The 19,199-nt window shown below is 39.7% G+C and overlaps 1 protein-coding gene across 26 annotated transcripts in view; it reads left to right on the top strand.

Annotated features, from left to right (window-relative positions):
• LOC119917204 (neurexin-1a) overlaps positions 1-19,199 on the top strand; it is a 252,869-nt gene that overhangs the window by 111,982 nt on the left and 121,688 nt on the right. For 19 of the 26 annotated variants that reach the window (XM_038737391.1, XM_038737387.1, XM_038737383.1 and 16 more), the window contains 7 exons: positions 429-632; positions 2,895-2,921; positions 9,041-9,163; positions 9,743-10,124; positions 11,373-11,563; positions 12,243-12,416; positions 17,014-17,133. In XM_038737391.1, the coding sequence (XP_038593319.1) occupies positions 429-632; positions 2,895-2,921; positions 9,041-9,163; positions 9,743-10,124; positions 11,373-11,563; positions 12,243-12,416; positions 17,014-17,133 (1,221 nt within the window). The remainder of the gene's footprint in view (positions 1-428; positions 633-2,894; positions 2,922-9,040; positions 9,164-9,742; positions 10,125-11,372; positions 11,564-12,242; positions 12,417-17,013; positions 17,134-19,199) is intronic. The other 7 variants (XM_038737402.1, XM_038737403.1, XM_038737382.1 and 4 more) reach the window with 1 other exon arrangement.

Raw genomic sequence — 19,199 nt, 5'->3', positions numbered from 1 at the left:
TCTGAGAAACACATCCAGAGATAATCCTGGGAGACTGTAGCCGTCCCCGTGTTTCTCAGCTTCATGTTTTAATCATTCCTCCATGAACGGACTGGATGCTTGGTGACAAGTTAGTGCAGGCTGGTAGGCTTGCTCACAGCATAGCTTGAATTGCAGCAATAGCATCTGAGTGCATTTGTCTAACAGACATGCAATAATTGGCTTTCTCACTCTGTGTTTGGTGACCTCCAGATACATATTCACTCTTTAATATCTCCTCCCTAGTGGGTTTCTTCCATCAAGATTGAAAGTCACAATGCTAAATTGTATCCACAAATAGGATATCATTTGAAGCTGAATTGACAGGCCTGGCCATTGGTTTACTGTAAAACTGCTACCCTCCAATTTACAGATCACTCATCTTGATCTCCTCCTTATTCTCTCTGCAGAGGCAACCGTGCTCAGCTATGACGGCAGTAAGTTTATGAAGGTCCAGCTGCCAGTGGTGATGCACACAGAAGCCGAGGATGTGTCCCTGCGCTTCCGCTCCCAGCGAGCCTATGGCATCCTAATAGCCACCACATCCCGGGAGTCTGCTGACACCCTGCGTCTAGAGCTGGAGAGCGGCCGGGTCCGCCTGACTGTCAATTTAGGTAGTGCCTTGGACATAACACCGACTGCAGCAGCAAAGTCACGTGTTGTATACACACTCTCACTCTATCTTTCTCTTTCTCACACACACACACACACACACACACACACACACACACACACACACACACACACACACACACATACACACATACTGATGCCATGTACATTTTTTCAGTAGAAGGGAGAAGGTGTAAAGGCTTTCAATGGCAAGAGTCTGCGGCTCTCCGCTCACTGCCAGTTGAGCACACAGCTGCTGTTGCCCAGCAGGGAATGCTCGCTGCCCACTCCATCAGCTAACCTCAAATCAACATCCTTACATGTGTAAGGCAATTGCCCTTCCAGCGCACACACTGTGGTACTCTTTCCTGGTGCTGTTTCCTTTTAAATACATTCGGTTGGCATTCATATGAGGAAGCAAATAATTCTTCTGAAGATGAGTACGTTTATAATATCACTCCTCTCAGCTAGTGGTTACCTAATATGATGCAGCCCTTAGTTGTGAGTTGTGGAAATTGTTTTAAGCATTTCACCTATGCACTTTACTAACTGTGTCCTAAATGAGTACAGGAAAAGCATAAAGCAAATTGAGGACACAACGAAGGACAGTGTGTGTACGTGTGCTTATTTGTTCAGGAAAGAACCCAATGATGCCTGTAAAAAAAAGGTTGATATTTCTCAAACAGAGCAATGCCGCACAAATGATAGCCATCTATTTCTCCTTTCCACTGGCTAAACAGAAATGGGCTCCCTAAGCGGAGCCGTTTAGCGGTGCATACAAAGCAGACAGTCTGTGTCTGCTGTCAACAATGAGGAAGCGTGTGTCCCACCACGGAAGACAACAGCGCCACACACTTACAGGGCTGACAAGTCCGATCATTGCGACTAGAAAAAGATGCCCTCTGATGAAAAACAACAGGTCACTGTGTTTTGTTTTCTTTTGAATTATCTTTGACACATTTTAGAGTTTTGTTAAGTTTGTCCCCAGCCATCAGCCCTTGAAACCCCTCCCCAATCCCCTTCAAAAAAAGCAGAGCATTCCCTGTAAGGGTGGGCTGGTGTTGGTCTCTGGCTGTTTGCGACCACTTTTCTGCTGTGGTTGACAACACGCGACAGGCAGGGCCAAACGGGAAGGCGGGAAGGGAGTTCGATCTGGGTCACCTTTCTCAGAGCACGGCATGAGCTAAGCCTTAGGAAACAGAGAGGGGAAAAAAGACACAGAAATAGTGGCAGGATATATGACATTGGTGCGTGCTAGAAGATTGGTTAGTTATTGTATTGCTGTTGTGGAAGGATCAAGACAATCATTAAAACTAAATAATAGTAATGCTGCTTTTACTAGGCTTCACTAGTGGGAAGTTTTCAGATATTATAATTTAAGTTGAAGAAGCATTATCACAATTTAAAATAATCCATTATTGCAAGTCTTACTTATTATGTAGAATGGCTTCAGCATGTTACCATATACTGTATATATATAAAATGCTGATTGAGGTGAGAGCAAATTTTACCAATTTTAGAATGACCATATGTAAACAGCTAATCTGAAAACCAACAACTATGTACATAGTAGCATAAAATTGAAATACTCAAGTAAAGTAGGTTAGTAAAAGTACAAGTATATCAAGATTTACTTCAATACAGAACATTAGTTTACTTACTCCAATTAATTTTAAACTGCTAGTCCTACTTATAGCACCACCACAAATTGTAGACTTACTAATGCAATCGTTGCATCATTCATTTATTGTAACATTGTGTTTAGTGAGTGTGACAACATATAGAGGTGCAAAATAACCATGGCAAAAATGTTGATGTGTCATCATGCATGGGTAGATAGTTAGACTGACAGGTCGAGAGAATGGAGAGAGTTAAAATAGCTTCCTGCTGGCCCTGTCTGACCCTGACCAAAATCTGATGCTCTCACACTGTGTACAAGATCACATGTTAAAAAATTAAAAGGGCAATTTGTTTGGCTACATGGAACAACAAATCAATACAAACATTGTTTTATAACCACTTAAGACTTTCTTTTCTATATTGCTGGATCATGTATTCCTGTAAACCATGTTGTGCTCCTCTGACATGATCACACTGCAGTGCTTTTACCAGCTCGCTGCAGCTCGGGGCCATGGGTGAGAGCATCAGAGGACGGACAGCGTCCGTGTGTGTGTCCCCAGAGGGGTGGACTGTATGCTTTAATGATGTCTGCAGCTGTAACGTTGAAAGATGAATTTATATCTCATCTATTCTTCCCCATCTAGATTGTATCAGGATTAACTGTACCTCCAGTAAGTTACTGTTCACCTTTCTTCTTCTTTTACTCTTATTGTTTCTGGACATGATTTAGCCTCTAGAAGTGCTTCTCTACAGCAGCTTTTTTATAGAATTTTTATGACCCTGACCAAAATCTGATATATATATATATATATATATATATATATCTGACTTGCACTTTGCACTGAGATAAATATTACATACATTTTATCATACCAATTCAAAGAGCTACGGGTACATAAGAAATGCTTAGTGATGTTGTCTGTGTCAACTGTCCAGGAGAATAATGAGCAGTGGGGAGGAGATGGAAGGAGGCTTAAATTAATGACAAACCCAAATTTGGCAGTTAGCTGTGATTCTACACTTTGAGTTGTTTCTAATTAACAAACCTTTTCACTCATGAATTCAGGCTGATATAAAACGCATGCTTTGGAAGTGCAGGCATTTTGAACATGCATGATTTCCCTATTTATTTGTTCTATTGTTTTTTGGGGGGGGTTTCCTTTCTACTTCGGCATGAAATGCCGGTTGTAAATTGATGAGGCTATTCACGGCACAGAGGAAATACAGAGTGTGATTTTATTATTCTCATTAACCTGCCTTACAGAGCAGAAAGAAAGGGAGAAAGAGGGAGGGAGCAAGAATATATTTTGTGGTGGATACACGTGTGTGTGTGTGTGTGTGTGTGTGTGTGTGTGTGTGTGTGTGTGTGTTTCAACAAAGAGGTTACATTGCAATATTTTGGGAGCTAAATATCCCTGATATTTATTATTCAGGAACAGTGATGAATTAATAATTACTTCTCTGAAGTCATAATACGTGAGCCTTCTTCCTGTTTAATGATCCTATAGTGACCGACACACTCTCTGTATCAGTAAATACCAACAGAAATTAGACGGTTTGAGCTGTATAATGGACTGCCAGTGTCACATACTGTCTATAAGGACAAACTGTTCTCTCTGCAGATACTTGGGGTTGGATCTCTTTGTGTGTAAAATGTTACAGTATTTGAAGGTCATTGTCTGATGAGAAGCGGAGACTTATACAGCAAACGCCTCCACACAGAATCACATGATGTGACCTCTAGACATGCTTCTGTGAGCCAGCCCTTTTTAACACCTTTCTAAATGCTAAATAGCATTGTTCATGCATCTTGGATTGCATCCCTTGTTTGTGCGTGCAAATAAGCTCTAATTCCCCCTTCCGATGCTTTAAAAGGTCATTCTTGGTTTATGAGGTTAGTGTGGAAGCATCCGTGCATATATTGACACCAGTGGTTGTTATACTAGTATTTTCCACACATTTGGTTTTATTTCTATATTTACTTATTCATTTTTCTTGACTAATATTTTCCAGTTACATTTAATTGCATGCATTGTTTTACTAAAATAGCTGGGGGCAAGATATGTTTGAACTGCTGGATTAAGTGCTGGTTGAAGGTAAAGAGCTCTAAGTTTCACAAAACATGCGATCTTTGAGATATACAGTATATACAATAGTTGCTTTAGTCAGTAGAATCAAATTGCATAGCGTAAAGCAATGTGTGTTAGGCTGGATGATTTCATGTTAAGAATGCAAAATGAAAAAATGACATACAGCACTAGTCTGTTTTTGCATTTAAGTAACTGTATGCTGGCTAAATAATTCTGTTTGTATACATTTTCTCAGTGTAGTCCCTTTATTTTTATTATTCTCTATAAAAAGTATACTCTTAAATGACACTGTGCCATAATTTGTTTTATAGATATAAAACGATCAGTAAATGGACTGTACTTGTATAGCGCCTTTCTAGTCTTCCGACCACTCAAAGAGCTTTACATTCATTATCACCTTCACTCATTCATACACTGATGCCATCAGGGCCAGTTTGGAGTTCAGTATCTTGACCAAGGACACTTTGACATGCAGACTGGAGGAGCACCGACGTTCTGATTAGTGGATGATCCGCTCTACCTTCTGAGCCACAGCCGCCCCTCTTCTTTATAAAAATATAGAAAAATACTAATAAGATTCTTTCTACCCAAGCTATAATTCAAAGTGAAAATATTTTGATTCTATCAATATTTAATATACTAAAGGGAAAGCTAATGTATAAGTAAAACGGCAGCTCTTTCTTTAAAAGACCCAGACCTTTTTGTGTCATAAAAAATGTTTAATTGGAGTTCTTGAAAGAACTGTGTTAAGCCAGTGCATTTCCACTTATGAAGATTTAGTGTTTAATTCATTTTTCTAGGTTGTTATTTTTCTCTGTGTTATTTTAGTCCCCTTTTTTCCCCTGTGTTAATTAATGTGTCTTGTCAGGCGCTGCAGCTCTGGTCAGCTTGGTGGATGAAGCATTTCAGCACCGACTCAAAGAACACATCACTGTCAATTAGGGACCTAGGCTCCCTGGGGCTGCCCAGAGCTGTCTGAAGAAAACACTGCCACTTCGACTTAAACACTGTTAACAGCCACTGACTGACAACAAACTAAAAATATGAACTAAAAATATCTTGCGACAGATTGGCTTTTTTTTTGTCTGCCATTCTGGTCTTCTATTATTCATTACCTTAAACTGCAGGATAATCACAATTTACAGTGTAAGCCAGGAATCAGTGATGAGGGCATCTTTAGGTGATTACTCTCCCCATGACCTTGTTGGGCAACATCTCAAGGCTGTTGCTTTCTCATAATTGATCTTTTCCACGCATCAATCTTTGGTTTTTGACCTATTTATTGTGAAAGAGCAGCAGGAGATTCTTTTACATGGCTATTATGGCTGGGTGCATGCTAGAAGATGAGAGGGCAATTCAAAGGGAGAATGCATACAGGGTAACATATATACTGCCTACTTATCAGCCAAAGACATACATTTGATTGCCATTATTACTGAGCACTTACAATGTATGTTTGTTTGGGGTTTTTTTGCATTTTTTTGCTACATTGTCCTTGTTGCACAATCTAGTGTGTTTTGTGGTTAGATGTAAACATGTGATCCAGACATAATATAACGTTTCATTTCAACCTCTTTATTAAACACATTCACGGTATTTCTGTGCATAGCTAAATGTGCAAATCCTGCTAGTGTATACATTCAGAACAGTAATCAAACTGGACACCCTCTACCCAATTACAATGCATTAGGATTGAGATTTCAGTCTGGCAATACCCGAAACAAATATAAAGGAAACCCTTCCTATCCTCTCACAACTAAGTATCCCCCCAACCTTCTGCTGTAATACAGTTTAATGGTGCTCAGCTTTATGCTGGGAAAGGTAAATGAGGCTTTCCTAAGCTTTGGCAACAAATTAAGCAATCTGTTAAGCATACTGCTTGGTTCTGCCTGTTATTTAGGGGTGTAGATGAGTCAACCTGAAGTAAAAAGAAAAATATCCCCCCTTGTGACAGCATAAAGCGAGATCTGGTAAGGCACTGTAAGAAAATTATGGGGTTGTAGAGTGAAGATGGACTTCTTGTTTTGCTGTTCTAGAAAAGCAAGACACTTGGAATTTGTTAATATATTTTTTTTGGACCCTGTAACAAATCTTATAAGGGAAGACTGAAATAAGATACACATATGGGATAAGAAACATAAAACAACCTTCCCTGCTCTCCTAAAAAAAGTTAGGTTCCCCTCCCTTCAGCAGCAATAAAAAAGAACAGTGCAGAAATTAAGGAACAATAATTACGATGTTCTTTGGTTGCACTGAATTAGTTTCATAAAGAGGCTAACACATTGGCTCTGCGGTCATTGTAACAAACATTAGCTACTTAAATTAAAAGCTAGGGAGAAAAAAACCCATTGATATCCCCAAAAGTTACAACATGCTGAGGGACTTTCCTGGCAACCCAGAATGTAGTTAATATGACATCATTATGCAGTTATTGCTAAAAAAACAAACAAAAACAACACTCTAATGTTAGTAATGTGATGGCTGTTAGATCGAGCCTGTTCAAAACAACCCAGCATTTTCAGCATTGAGCAGTCTCAGTTTGTAGAACAAATAAACGCAAATGCAAATGGCCAAGAAACAGCAGATTAGTGTTGATTGTCATCATTTGTTGTTTTGACACTATTAAACCTCTGCTCGCTCAAACATTTTCACAGTGGTTCAGTTAGCGAGACACTGACTGGACATGCAGGTTGCATAGCGTGGTAGCCTGCTAAGCTTTCCTTGCTCCCGCTTTGATGTCTGTGTTGATGGTAATCCAGCAGTAGTGGCCTGCTGCTTGGTCAGCGAGAACTCCCCCCCCCCCCACCTGGGTGAGTCACAGTGTCAGGGCAGGCAGCACCAGTGTCCGGCCTGTCATCTAGCCAGCCAGAGCTGATTGACTGGATAATCACATCTTCTCATGCTGCCCCATGCCACACTTCTCCACTGTTCCCCTGGGCCTGAAGTCAATGAGGCAGGGAGAGATCACTGTAGATCCATCACTGCAGATAGATCACCATCAGTGTGGGCACAAGAGGGGACTGGGCTCGGCAGACAGTGGACTGAAGGCCCTTAATGTCTGGCCAGCAGCTGTTGGTTTGGACCATAGACTGCACTACAGGCGTAAACCCAGGCCCTACAGTAGTGAATGTTGTGCAGGAATGTGCTTCTTAATACGATTGACCTCTTTTCCCCTTCCCTTTCTTTCCTCCTTGGAGAGCAACAAGGACAGGATGATGGAAGGCAAAGATCAAGCATGCTTTCAAGTCCAACTCCATCCCTTTATTTCATATCTCTCCTCCTTAATCCCTCGCCAGTCGTCTGGTTTCAATCCTGCCCCGGTGTTTAGTGCTTACAAAGCAGAACTGTGCCTCTGAGATTGAGTGTGTCCCAGTACTTTGCCACTCTCAGATTTGCATACACATTGCATCGGGGCTTTGAAGATTGCAGAAAAGGAGGAAATAAATAGGCATAAATGGGTGCAGGGGAATGAACCTGGCACCCATCTGAAAAGCTCCCCATAGTGGGCAAGGTATCCAAAGCCTGGGGATTTTAATACTGTCACTGTGGCACGTCCTCATTGGTCCTGTTTGGTCATGTGCCCAGCAGGAAAACATCAGAGCTGTATAGCAAACACGGAGGCTGCAAGAAAACGTGCTGCCCCAATTGGACTAATGTTGGAATTTCTAAATGCAATAGCACATTTTGGAGAGATGTCCCACCCACCCCCTTTCTGCTCGTGAGATCATAGAGATGTGGTGCAGTCGCTCCGATTTATCTGTGATTCTAAATTTGATCATCTCTCTTTGAGGCTTTTAGTACCGTGAATCTATGTGGCATCTCCATCAATATAAAAATGCTGGTTTCAGGATTCAGTGAATGAATGACTCAGAGATCTGGAGTATTGTTATTAGTTATTCAGCTGAATGGTCGTTTGGATTTAATGAAAGTGCATCAGACTTAATAGAATATGTGCGGTTTCTATAGTCTTACTGAAAATACAAGCTACCTGCTGTTATTTCCAAAACACCAGATTTATTTTCAGGGGCGCTGATAAAAATCACATTCTGTATTTCCTGGATTTCCAGGGACAATGGCCTATCTGTTTTGCTTTTAAGGGGTTCTTTTGACCACCAATCATATAGCTTCCATTACGCAATTATTTCTTTCCATATTGCTATTTCATTTCATGTGGTTGAGAAATCAAATACTGGGTTGCACTGTCGTAGGTAAACAAGATGGAGAGTGATGCTCTATTGTTAAGTGCCTTGCTCCGTCGTAGGTAGTTATTTGCTGCCCCCAAGTGGCGTAATAGGACTGAAAAAGTCTCACCAGAATGAGAGAGCAGCTGTAATGAAAAGTCTAAGTATCCCATGTTTATTTAGACACTATACATTTACAGCAAAACAGTTAATGTAAATATTGTTGGTAATAATAATGTGACATCCTGATTCCTGCCTCCCTCCTCTTGGTTTGAAAATGGTGTTCAGTGAGAATCCAGAAATGTGATGCCCTATCTAATGGTGCGAACTGTACAGCAAATGCAAGTCAGAATGATGTGTTTTTATGGTCCATTAACGATGTTTATCTTAATATTTTCTGCCTCTGTCAAACTTCTTGACTTGTCCGATCTGTCCTCCTTTCCATCTCCCAGCCTTTGTGTGATGTATGTGGTGTGGATGCATGCATGTGTGTTAACCACTGTTTGGACTGTCCTGCAGGCAAAGGTCCAGAGACTATTTTTGCGGGTCAGAATGTGAACGATAATGAGTGGCACACAGTTCGTGTGTTCAGGAGGGGCAAGAGTTTGAAACTGACCGTAGATGATCTGCTGCCCGTGGAAGGTACTTCTCCTCCTGTGTTCCTCTGTCAGAATCGTGTTTTTTTTTTGTTTTTTTTTCTGTGAACTGAAATTATCTGTAACAGTTTCTAGGTAAGACACAAGCTCTATTGCAGAATGAAAGACAACTTCAAGTGTATTATTCTGTAAGACACTGTACTGTTGCAGGTTAGATGCTTTTCTCATCTAGAGAGAACCTTTATTCATTAGTTTTTTTATTCAAGTTCTCACATCCATTTTGGACAACAAGTTGCTGTTTGAAATTCATCAGACAAGGTTGAAAATGTCCTCTAACAGAATGATTTTGGCTAAATGTCTAAAGATGGCTACAAAATTCTAATTAAGGCACAATGTGTGCTGAATTTTGTCATTATGGGACAATGGTACCTGTTAAAGAAAATGGTACTGCTGCTTTTGGACTAACTGTGGGGCCACGTTTGCCTTAAGAGGACGAAGAAAATGTCTGCATCTAACATTAAAGTTCTTTAGTAGTCATTATTTAGAGGCTGCAAAGCTTTGCGCTTTAATTGTCATATATCCCCAATAACCTCCTCTCCCCATCTTCCCCTCTGCTGATGCGAAGGTCAAATGGCAGGAGACCACACCCAACTGGAGTTCCATAACATTGAGACGGGCATTATAACAGAGAAGCGCTTCATGTCCATGGTGCCGTCCAACTTCATTGGCCACCTCCAGAGCCTCTCCTTCAATGGCATGGCCTACATAGACCTCTGTAAAAACGGTGACATTGATTACTGTGAGCTCAATGCCATGATTGGCTTCAAGAACATCATTGCTGACCCTGTCACCTTCAAGTCGCGCTCCAGCTATGTGACCCTCACTACTCTGCAGGCCTACTACTCCATGCACCTTTTCTTTCAGTTCAAAACCACCTCCTCCGATGGCCTCATCCTGTATAACAGCGGGGATGGAAATGACTTCATTGTGGTGGAGCTGGTCAAAGGGTAAGTGTACAGCCAAAATATGAATGCAGGAACATTGACCGACTGTTCTCTCATTTATTTACAGTAGATCTAGTCACATTTTAGACCTTAAAGTGGTAACCTGTAAGATATTTTGTTCCTTTTTATAGCTGTTTTGACGCCATTGTATGTGCAGGAGTCATTGTTGTGGTGTGTCGCTGTGCCTTGCCCTAAGATAAATTGTCAAACAAAAATGTTGCCAGTACTCTGACGTTTGATTTGGTGTTGGTGGCTCTCTTGCTACAGCGACTACACAGCTACAAAGTGTTTCCCTTTACATACACATTACTTGATTTGTAGGGCAGAACTACCTGCCGCCAGGTGTAAAAGCTGGCAAAGCTTTATACTGTGTTGAATTAGTTTTATATTAGTGTAGCAAGATGTTTATTTATGTAAGAGTCTCCATATAAAGGGATTATGATTTTAATAATGCAGCTCTTCATACAATATGACAGTTTGCAAACAGAATACAATTCTGACAGCTTTTAATGCCATTACCATGGGAATTCAAATTCTTTTCTTATCACCCCTTTGCCAGAATATTTACTGAAATAGCTGTCGGCTATTACTGTTCTTTTTAATCTTCATGAAGGCACAACAAATACCCAACATAAAAGGGAATCAACTACTGCTGAAATGCAGCTATAGAATGACCTTCTTTTAAGTAATGCCTGAAGTAAAGGTATTATTCAATGTGCTAAACATTAAAGTCATACATTTTAATTATCATGAGCATGCAAATCATAAATTGCCTGTAAACCAAAGAATTTAAGACCAATTTGTTCAGCACAGCCCAGAACCTTTTGTAAACTCTGCAACCTGCCAATTATTTAGCTCCTTTTCAGACAGCTGTACTTTCTGATACTCTCATATCTCCATATTTGAACGCACAGGCACAAAGCAACACCACACATTCACATGCTCTCGCTCCAGTTTTCAGAGTTTTTTTAATGACTTGACTTTATTATTCTTGTTATAAATTAATGCATGTGGTCTGTTGAGGACTTGATGACAAATATGTGGGTAAAAAGTACCCTGTAAACTACATGCATTTTGGGGGATTTTTACACCTGTAATACTACTTGGAAAACTATGACCTGGATGACTGAAAAGCTTCGCAGACCCCTGGCTGCAATACTATCTAAGTCTCTTTAATAATGCCATGCTTTCGTGTCCTTCCATTCCTGTCCATGGTTGCATCCACCCATGTTGTTAAATATCCGGTTCCAGTTACCTGCACTATGTGTCCGACCTGGGAAATGGAGCCCACTTGATCAAAGGCAACTCAAACAAGCCCCTGAACGACAACCACTGGCACAATGTCATAATCTCCAGGGACACCAACAACCTCCACACTGTCAAGATTGATACCAAGGTCACCACGCAGACAACCACAGGAGCCAAAAACCTGGACCTGAAGGGTGCGTAGCTATAGCGAATTGATCTAGTTTTTCTAGATTTCATTAAATTGGGACAGCAGTGGCCTAGAGGTCAGAGAAGCAGGTTTGTGAATGAAAAGAAAGAAAAACAATGTCTGGCCCTTACGCATTACCACCACTGAGATACCCTTAAGCAAATAACTCAGCCCACATTTGTTCAGTAGCCAACCTTAACGGTGTGCGTTTGGAGCAACAACTTCATACAAAAGACCACATGTGCTTGCAGACCAGATAAACAAGATAAAATCATTTCTAACTGGTAGGTTATTGGAATAGATAGTTTTCTACCTTGAAGAATGTTGTAATTATTGTTATTAAAAATAGTTAATGAAACAGTACAAAGCAGATGACAAATATCTGACTTGGACATGAAAAAGAACAATATTGATATTAAGTTATTGTACAATATAATGTAATTTGACGCAATTAAAACATGTTTGACAATAATTAACCTCCTGCACTCCTTAATTTGAATACAATACTTTATCAAACAACTTTTATCATTAATTAAGGGTCTTTAGAAAATTCATTGCAAGCCCAATTACAATGCTGTGCTTTCAATTTTAAAATGCTTCTTCGTTGATTGTAACAAGCATGATATGATAAGCATGTTTTCTTTCCACTAGAGGTCAGTATTGTCATTTTTTTCATTTCTGCACAGGTAACCTTTATATTGGTGGGGTGGCTAAGGAGATGTACAAGGAGCTGCCCAAACTGGTGCATGCCAAGGAAGGTTTTCAAGGTTGCCTGGCATCCATGGATCTGAACGGGCGGCTCCCGGACTTGATGTCAGATGCTCTGGATTGTGTGGGGCAGATAGAGAGAGGATGTGAAGGTGGGTAGTCTCTCAGCCCAAAAAGGACACTTAAACTCTGTATGTTGCTTTCAAACTTTGTTTCCTCCGCTCAGTTAACAACATGTCCTAATTAAAGCTCAGGTTTGAATTTTATAGGTATTATTATTGATCCATTTAAATCTGATTTCACTGATCAAATCAGAAAAGCTTTCTTTTAATTCTCTTAATTACTCTGGCTTCCCTTCATTATCACAAAACTATCCTAAAGGGTCATTGCGACACTATGCAGTACTGTGTTGCTGCATCTGACAAGGACACATGTACACTGTGAGTCACCCACGCTGCCAACCTGTGACACATAATTTAACATCCATAAAGTGTGTTAGTATTCTGTTAGAATGCATCAAGCTCTGACACTCCACCACAGGCAATCATTTCTGTTGCACTTAGCCATAATCTGATTATTCTCTCTGCCATATTTGTCCTGCCAGTGTTATTTCCCATTTTATCCCCATTTTGTTTTGCTCTGTGCATGCTTGCTGGATCTGAGAGTTTGCCAGAAGCAGTCCTTTTGAATTATGTATGAAGCCTTTGTTGCATGCATGAATATCATTTGCCCAGTCTAATGTGTGCACCACATTCAGAGACAATATTTGATTTATTTTTCAACTTCACTCACTTAGTTTAATTTCACAATTCATCTGCTCTTTTTCAATTGAGTACACAACATCCGATCTTTTCATGTCCCAGCATTACAAATATAATCAAATTCAGCGCCCTGTTTGGGTCCGTCAAACTTGCTGTTTTCGTTTTGTGCCGCACAGTATCAATGGTCGCTCTCAATAGAAAATGGCTTCTATGATAACACGTTTATTGAATTGTGTTAAAGGAGTCAGAAGGTAACATATAGCTGCTGATAGTATTTGACTACAGCAGGGACCATTTCAGAATATGCATGAGAGAAAATATGCACTTTCCCATTACTTTAAATTTTACTGAACATATCAGACAAAGCATATCCACTTCCCATAATAATAACTTAACAATTGCATGATTATACTTCACATTGCTGATGCCATTTTGAGAGTAGTTGCTGCTACAGTTTGGCTAGCCTCCATCATACAATACAGTTTTTCCCTCTGGCTCTTTCTGAGGACAGACGTCCGCCTCAATCCCACTCTGTCTCCACTCCTTCAACAGTCTGTGTTTCTGTTACTCCGTCTCTGACATCTTGGTGCTTTACTACTAACAGCTGCTATACTTTGCCTTTTCCTTTCCTATTATTTTGCTGACAAAAGTTGCATTGATGAAAGCTGACTTGCAAGGTAGATAGCTTTGTCTGTTTGATACAGAGTCTGATACCCCTTCCCTTTGCATCTGCAATGCCCCTGCCCCCCACCTCTCCACAGTCTACCTCCACACTTTCCACATCTCCCCAAGCAAGATGACTGCCTAGTTTGAATTCACCCACCAGCCATATGAAATGGGATTCAGTCCCATAGGAATACAAGTATCATTGCCATCTTGTATTAAAGTCTATGGGGCTGACATTTTGATTTGTACTCACATATTGTATGTTGTTTTTATTGGACATAGTATTGATTTTTGCTGTGTTTTGTTTCTTCTTTTTTTTGAACACATACTGTACATCTAAGGGATACTTTTGCATGACTTAATAGGATTAATATTCTTAGTAGCAGTGTTTTTTTCCTGCATGAATAGTGTATTAAAAAAATGAGGTTTTAACACAAACTTCAGTCATTTTTATGTTTTATATAAAATTTAATCATTGTTGTTATAAGTCCCGTGTTTACTATTGTCATGATGCTGATATAGTCTCACTCTATTACCACTAAGTAGGAACTATATCGAACAGCAGCCTTTAAAGATTCAACAGTTAAAAGTCAGTTCAGATGCATTTTGATAAAAAAATAGGAATATAACTACATTAGAGAATTTGTAATTAACATAAATATTAAATGAGCTAATTCAATTATCCTCTACCTAATGTTTACATGTAAATCAGACAATTCAATAAATGGGCTCTACTTAAAATGTAAATAAAACTAAATCTTAATTATTTTAAATTCATTATTAATTAGACCTATTTATATTATTTATTTATCTAAGTATGCCATTACAAATCTCCAGGTCAAGTGAAAACAGGCCCCATTACATATGTGGCAGATTATAATATTCAAAACAAGATTCTGTAAGCAGTAGAATTATTAGTACGTCATGTAGTTATATGTGTATATGTATTTAAAATTATTTCACAAACATTTGTAATCATGAAGTAAACTTGTACAACAGTTTATGTTTCAGCCTTGAGTGGGCTACATCAAAAGCTTATTAAGCTGTTGCCATAGCTACTATGAGGCTGAGAAGCAGCTACTGTGGCTACACTTTAATCAGAAAAAAGGACAATATATAAGGACGAGGTTGTAATTCAACAGCGGAGAAATTCTTTTTAAATTAAATACACAATAGAATAAATATGGACTTCATCAATGGAATGATAATGACTAACTATCAAAAAAGGTAGATGGGTTCCAAATGGGTAATCATGGCTGTAAAGTGGAGTGCTACATGCATGCATGCGGTTGTATGTGTGTCATTGTTCAAATTATGAGATGCTCATGTGTCATAAATGTAGTACAAGTATCCAGATAATAATCAATAATACAGGTGGCCAGACTTGTGAAAGGATAAATTGTCCAAAACCAAAATGTTTCCATATCTCACAAAATTTTGAAATAAAAAATAATAAAAACATTCATTCTTTGCCATTCCACTTACATTTTTCCATTAACTTAACTACCTCAGCATCAACGTCGTACAGCCAGACAACAGTTTGTACTAGTGTTGTCAAAAATATCAACTTTTTTGATACATATCGATTCTGAATATTTCAAACGGCTTTAGTATTCATTTTCCACGGTATCGATCCTAAAATGCACTTCTCTTCTCCCCGACAGCGAGCTGATACACACACCGCTGCAGTGCCCACACAGCCCCACCTCCTGTCATTCACAGCGCTTTCTTCTCGTCTCATTCACTCCTTTAGAATTGTTTTTTTTTTCACTGCCGGAGTTTTGACAAGTCTCGCCCTACTGTGCTGTGATTGGCTAGTACTCATCACTTGTGATTGGCTAGTGCTCATCACTTGTGATTGGATGCTGGCAAAGGATACAAGCAGAGCCCTCTCTTAAGGGCTCTTGATACGAGCAAGCCCATATGAAAGTGACTGTACAGAGCGGTGCTAAAGAGCAAAGTACCTGCAGGACAGACACACCACCCTCTGTAAAGAACCTGGGGACGTTGGAGATGTCTCCCCTTTACTTATCACTAAGGTATTAAATAAGATGGCCCAGTAAATTGTTGTTGATAAGATAGTTGTCCTGTTGTTTACCTAACAAACATTTATAATTCTCAAAACTAAGCTAATCCCCCTCAGAGCTATCAGACTTGACCTGAGGAACCTCAGCAGAGTTCCAGTTGATAGGAAAATACTTTGACTAAGGTCAGACGTAAATCAACTGATGCTGTTCTGCTTAACAAACATTACTATTAACTTTCCTTATTAAGATAAGTTGATAAGATAATTCAGTAATTATATTCAGTAATTTAATGATTGTTGTAAATTTTTCCCCTCTTGGTATCGAAAATGGTATCGAATATTGATATTTTTCAAGGTATTGTATCAAGGTTAGAAATTCCAGTATCGTGACAACACTAGTCTGTACAGCTGTGTACTTGATGCATACAGCTGTGTACTTGATGCATATTGGCTCAGACTGACAGAACGACTGACATGAAGATTCAACGCTTCGACTGTAAACAAATATGAAAGCACTACTTTATTGCCATTTAAAATCAAATAAGTAACTCGGGCCGCTACTACTTGTCTTATGACCCCATTGAAAGTCGCTAATAACGTGCATTTTCAGTGATCAGACTGCAATCTGACAGTGCTTAATACAGGTGTGCAAGATGAACTGAAGATAGTTGTAATCTGATGGTCGGGGACTCGTGACAGTTGGAGAGAGGAAAGAGAACTGGATTACAGTGTGTACTGTAGACACATATTAATCTGGTGTAACAATAATCAAGCCACGTCAGATCTAGACAGTTTAAATACACCCTACCATACTGTACAAAAGCCAGATGTAAATGGGGGCTGTTCCATGTAATATTCTGTATTCTGCTGTTCTCAAATATGGACAATAAAATAAAATATTGAAATAATAATGACAGTTTAACCCAAACATTAAAATTATTTGAACATATTTAAATACTGTATCTCCAATGTTTTTGATGCTGTTTTTGTACATGTGTGAGGTTTTTGTTTGCTAAATACAAACTCATTGAGGGTCCGCGTAGGCCGCTAGCTACACTCTGGAAATTTGTAGCAGTATTTGTAGAAAGAATACAATGTACAATATGACTACATAGACAAATGTGTTTGCATAGCATATGGACAGTATGTTTGTTCTGTGTATGCTTCCATTTGCAGAACCCTATTGTCTGTATGTTCTGCGTGACATTTAATTTCACTGCAGAGTCGATCTGCAGACTCTGCAGTCTGTTATTATAAACGTCTGCCCACCATGTTGCTGTTTGTCTCCATATTAAGGCCCCAGCACTACGTGCCAAGAGGACTCGTGTGCCAACCAGGGCGTGTGTCTTCAGCAGTGGGAGGGCTTCAGCTGTGACTGCAGCATGACGACATTTGGAGGACCACTGTGTAATGATGGTAGGATTCCACTTCCTGAAGTCTGAATTGTTTTTGTTTATGTTTGTATTTCATAAAAACATAAACAAAAAAGAGTCTCACAAGTACATAGTTAATATAAGTTTTTGTATTCTTTGTGTGACCCATCCAAATTAAATGGCAGATCTTCTCATTTCATTTAAGTCCCAACAAATCACACAAAAACACGTGCCTCATACGCATCTCACAGCATTAGATGCACAATTCTTTCCATCTGTTAAGCTAATTAAATGCATCCAGGAAAATCTTGGCGTCAGACGTTTAAAGGTGGGTGTTATATCATCAACAGCGGGGCCATTTTCGTCCTGTTTTCACATGGCTGTTGTTTACTGTCTGCATGCTATATTTGTGTCATCACAAGCATGACGTTAGCCAGAAATATGATATTTTTCGTTTTTTTTCTTTGTAAGCTCTCCAATCACACTAAATAAAAGCCCACACTATGCTGTATACTGTAACTGGTGACTGATATGTTGTAACTTGGTCAATTAGAATGAATCTTGACACAACTTTTTTATTTCAGTAGCTCTGCTTTGAATATATATTGTCTTCACTGAGAGAGTTGTGAGCTGATGCGACTCTGTAGGGCAGAAAATTTAACATTTGTGACATCTGGCTGTCAGTTCAGTGAGAGCTCATTAAAGTTTGAGAGATGTGCCACTAGAGGGAGCAACAAACATTGTGTTCTGCTAAAACATCAACAACTCAATCAAGCAATAAAAATAAAAGACATTAAACATTCACCAGCAATGCACTTAAAAGTACTGTGATATTAATCTCTCTTAACACAGACAGACAGTTAAATTGGCATTTAGATTAAGGGACAGTGGTCATTCATGTTAAGCTTTTGAGAGAACTAGGGTAACGTCTGCTCTACCTTTAAAAATGGGCCACTTTTTTATGCAAAACATGCATAAGGGATTTTGTTTGGTCATTATTTTCTTCTGCAGCAGTTCACACAGTAAGGGGTGAATGGGCAAAGTGCTGAACTGCATTAAGGAGGAAAGAACAGAGTGGGCACTCTGGAGATGACACAAAAGCAGAGGAGAGAGCAACATAAATGTTAATGCATTCCCGTGTCACTTCTACCAGCTTGATAAGACCCCATCTTTTGTTATCAACAGAAAGTAGTTAATAGATTCCCGTGCAGCCTAATACACTGAACATATCTGCTGCCTATGATAACACTAAAAGGATTCTTCCTTCCATGAGATGTGAGCTTGAGTGTAGCTTGTCCTGATCCTAGCCCTCCCATGCTCGTTTTACTCTCCCTTTCATTCCTCAGACTGTGTTTGGATCAACACTAGGAATAGGAATGTGCTTGAGGTGATGAGGGATATTTTTGATGGTGAACTCCTCCTGAACCTTTCTTGTGTGTAACAGGGAGAAGAAATGCCGTTTGTCATACATATTCATCCTGAGCAGCCCCATAGAGCTCATTTACAGCACTGGGACCAGAGCAGCTCACGCAGGACATGCATGCATATATTATATCTGAACAAAATTGCTCTACCTGCTGGGGCTAGTTACTGCAGCTAGTCTCATTATTCCTGCTGACCTGCCGTAACAATAAGATGGATCAATGTGCAGGTCCAGGGGATGCAAGATATAACCACAAAAACATACTTTCCAAGAAATCTCTTTCAGTACGGATGAACTGAACTAGTCCTCAGAATAGTGATGCAAGGCATCATCACTCTGCCAAAGAAAATCTATGAGTAGGAAAAATGATGCTGGAGATGGTTGGGTTTTATCTGTGCTGATGGATTGTCATGGGGATAGAGGAACGGGGCTGGGGTGGGAGCGGCAAAAGAACGAGAGAAGCATCTCTGAGGAAAATATCACTTTTTACCAGATATATTTGCATAAGCTGAAATGCAAGCAATTTACAACAGAGCAATGGGTCTCCAGGAAAGCAACTTACATGGGGAGCTCACTGCATTTCCACATATTTCTCTAGTGGGTAGCCTTGGCACAATGCCTTCTCACAAGGAGAAAAGCTCCATTTCACAGCCCCTCGCCTCATAACATTTGCAGCTAGGATGCAT

The sequence above is a fragment of the Micropterus salmoides genome, unplaced genomic scaffold (genome assembly GCF_014851395.1).
Source record: "Micropterus salmoides isolate LMB-PRFRI ecotype aquatic unplaced genomic scaffold, ASM1485139v1 Ms_hic_scaffold_22, whole genome shotgun sequence".
In the NCBI taxonomy this organism is placed as follows: Eukaryota; Metazoa; Chordata; class Actinopteri; order Centrarchiformes; family Centrarchidae; genus Micropterus; species Micropterus salmoides.
This window is presented reverse-complemented; position numbering and strand designations above follow the sequence as displayed.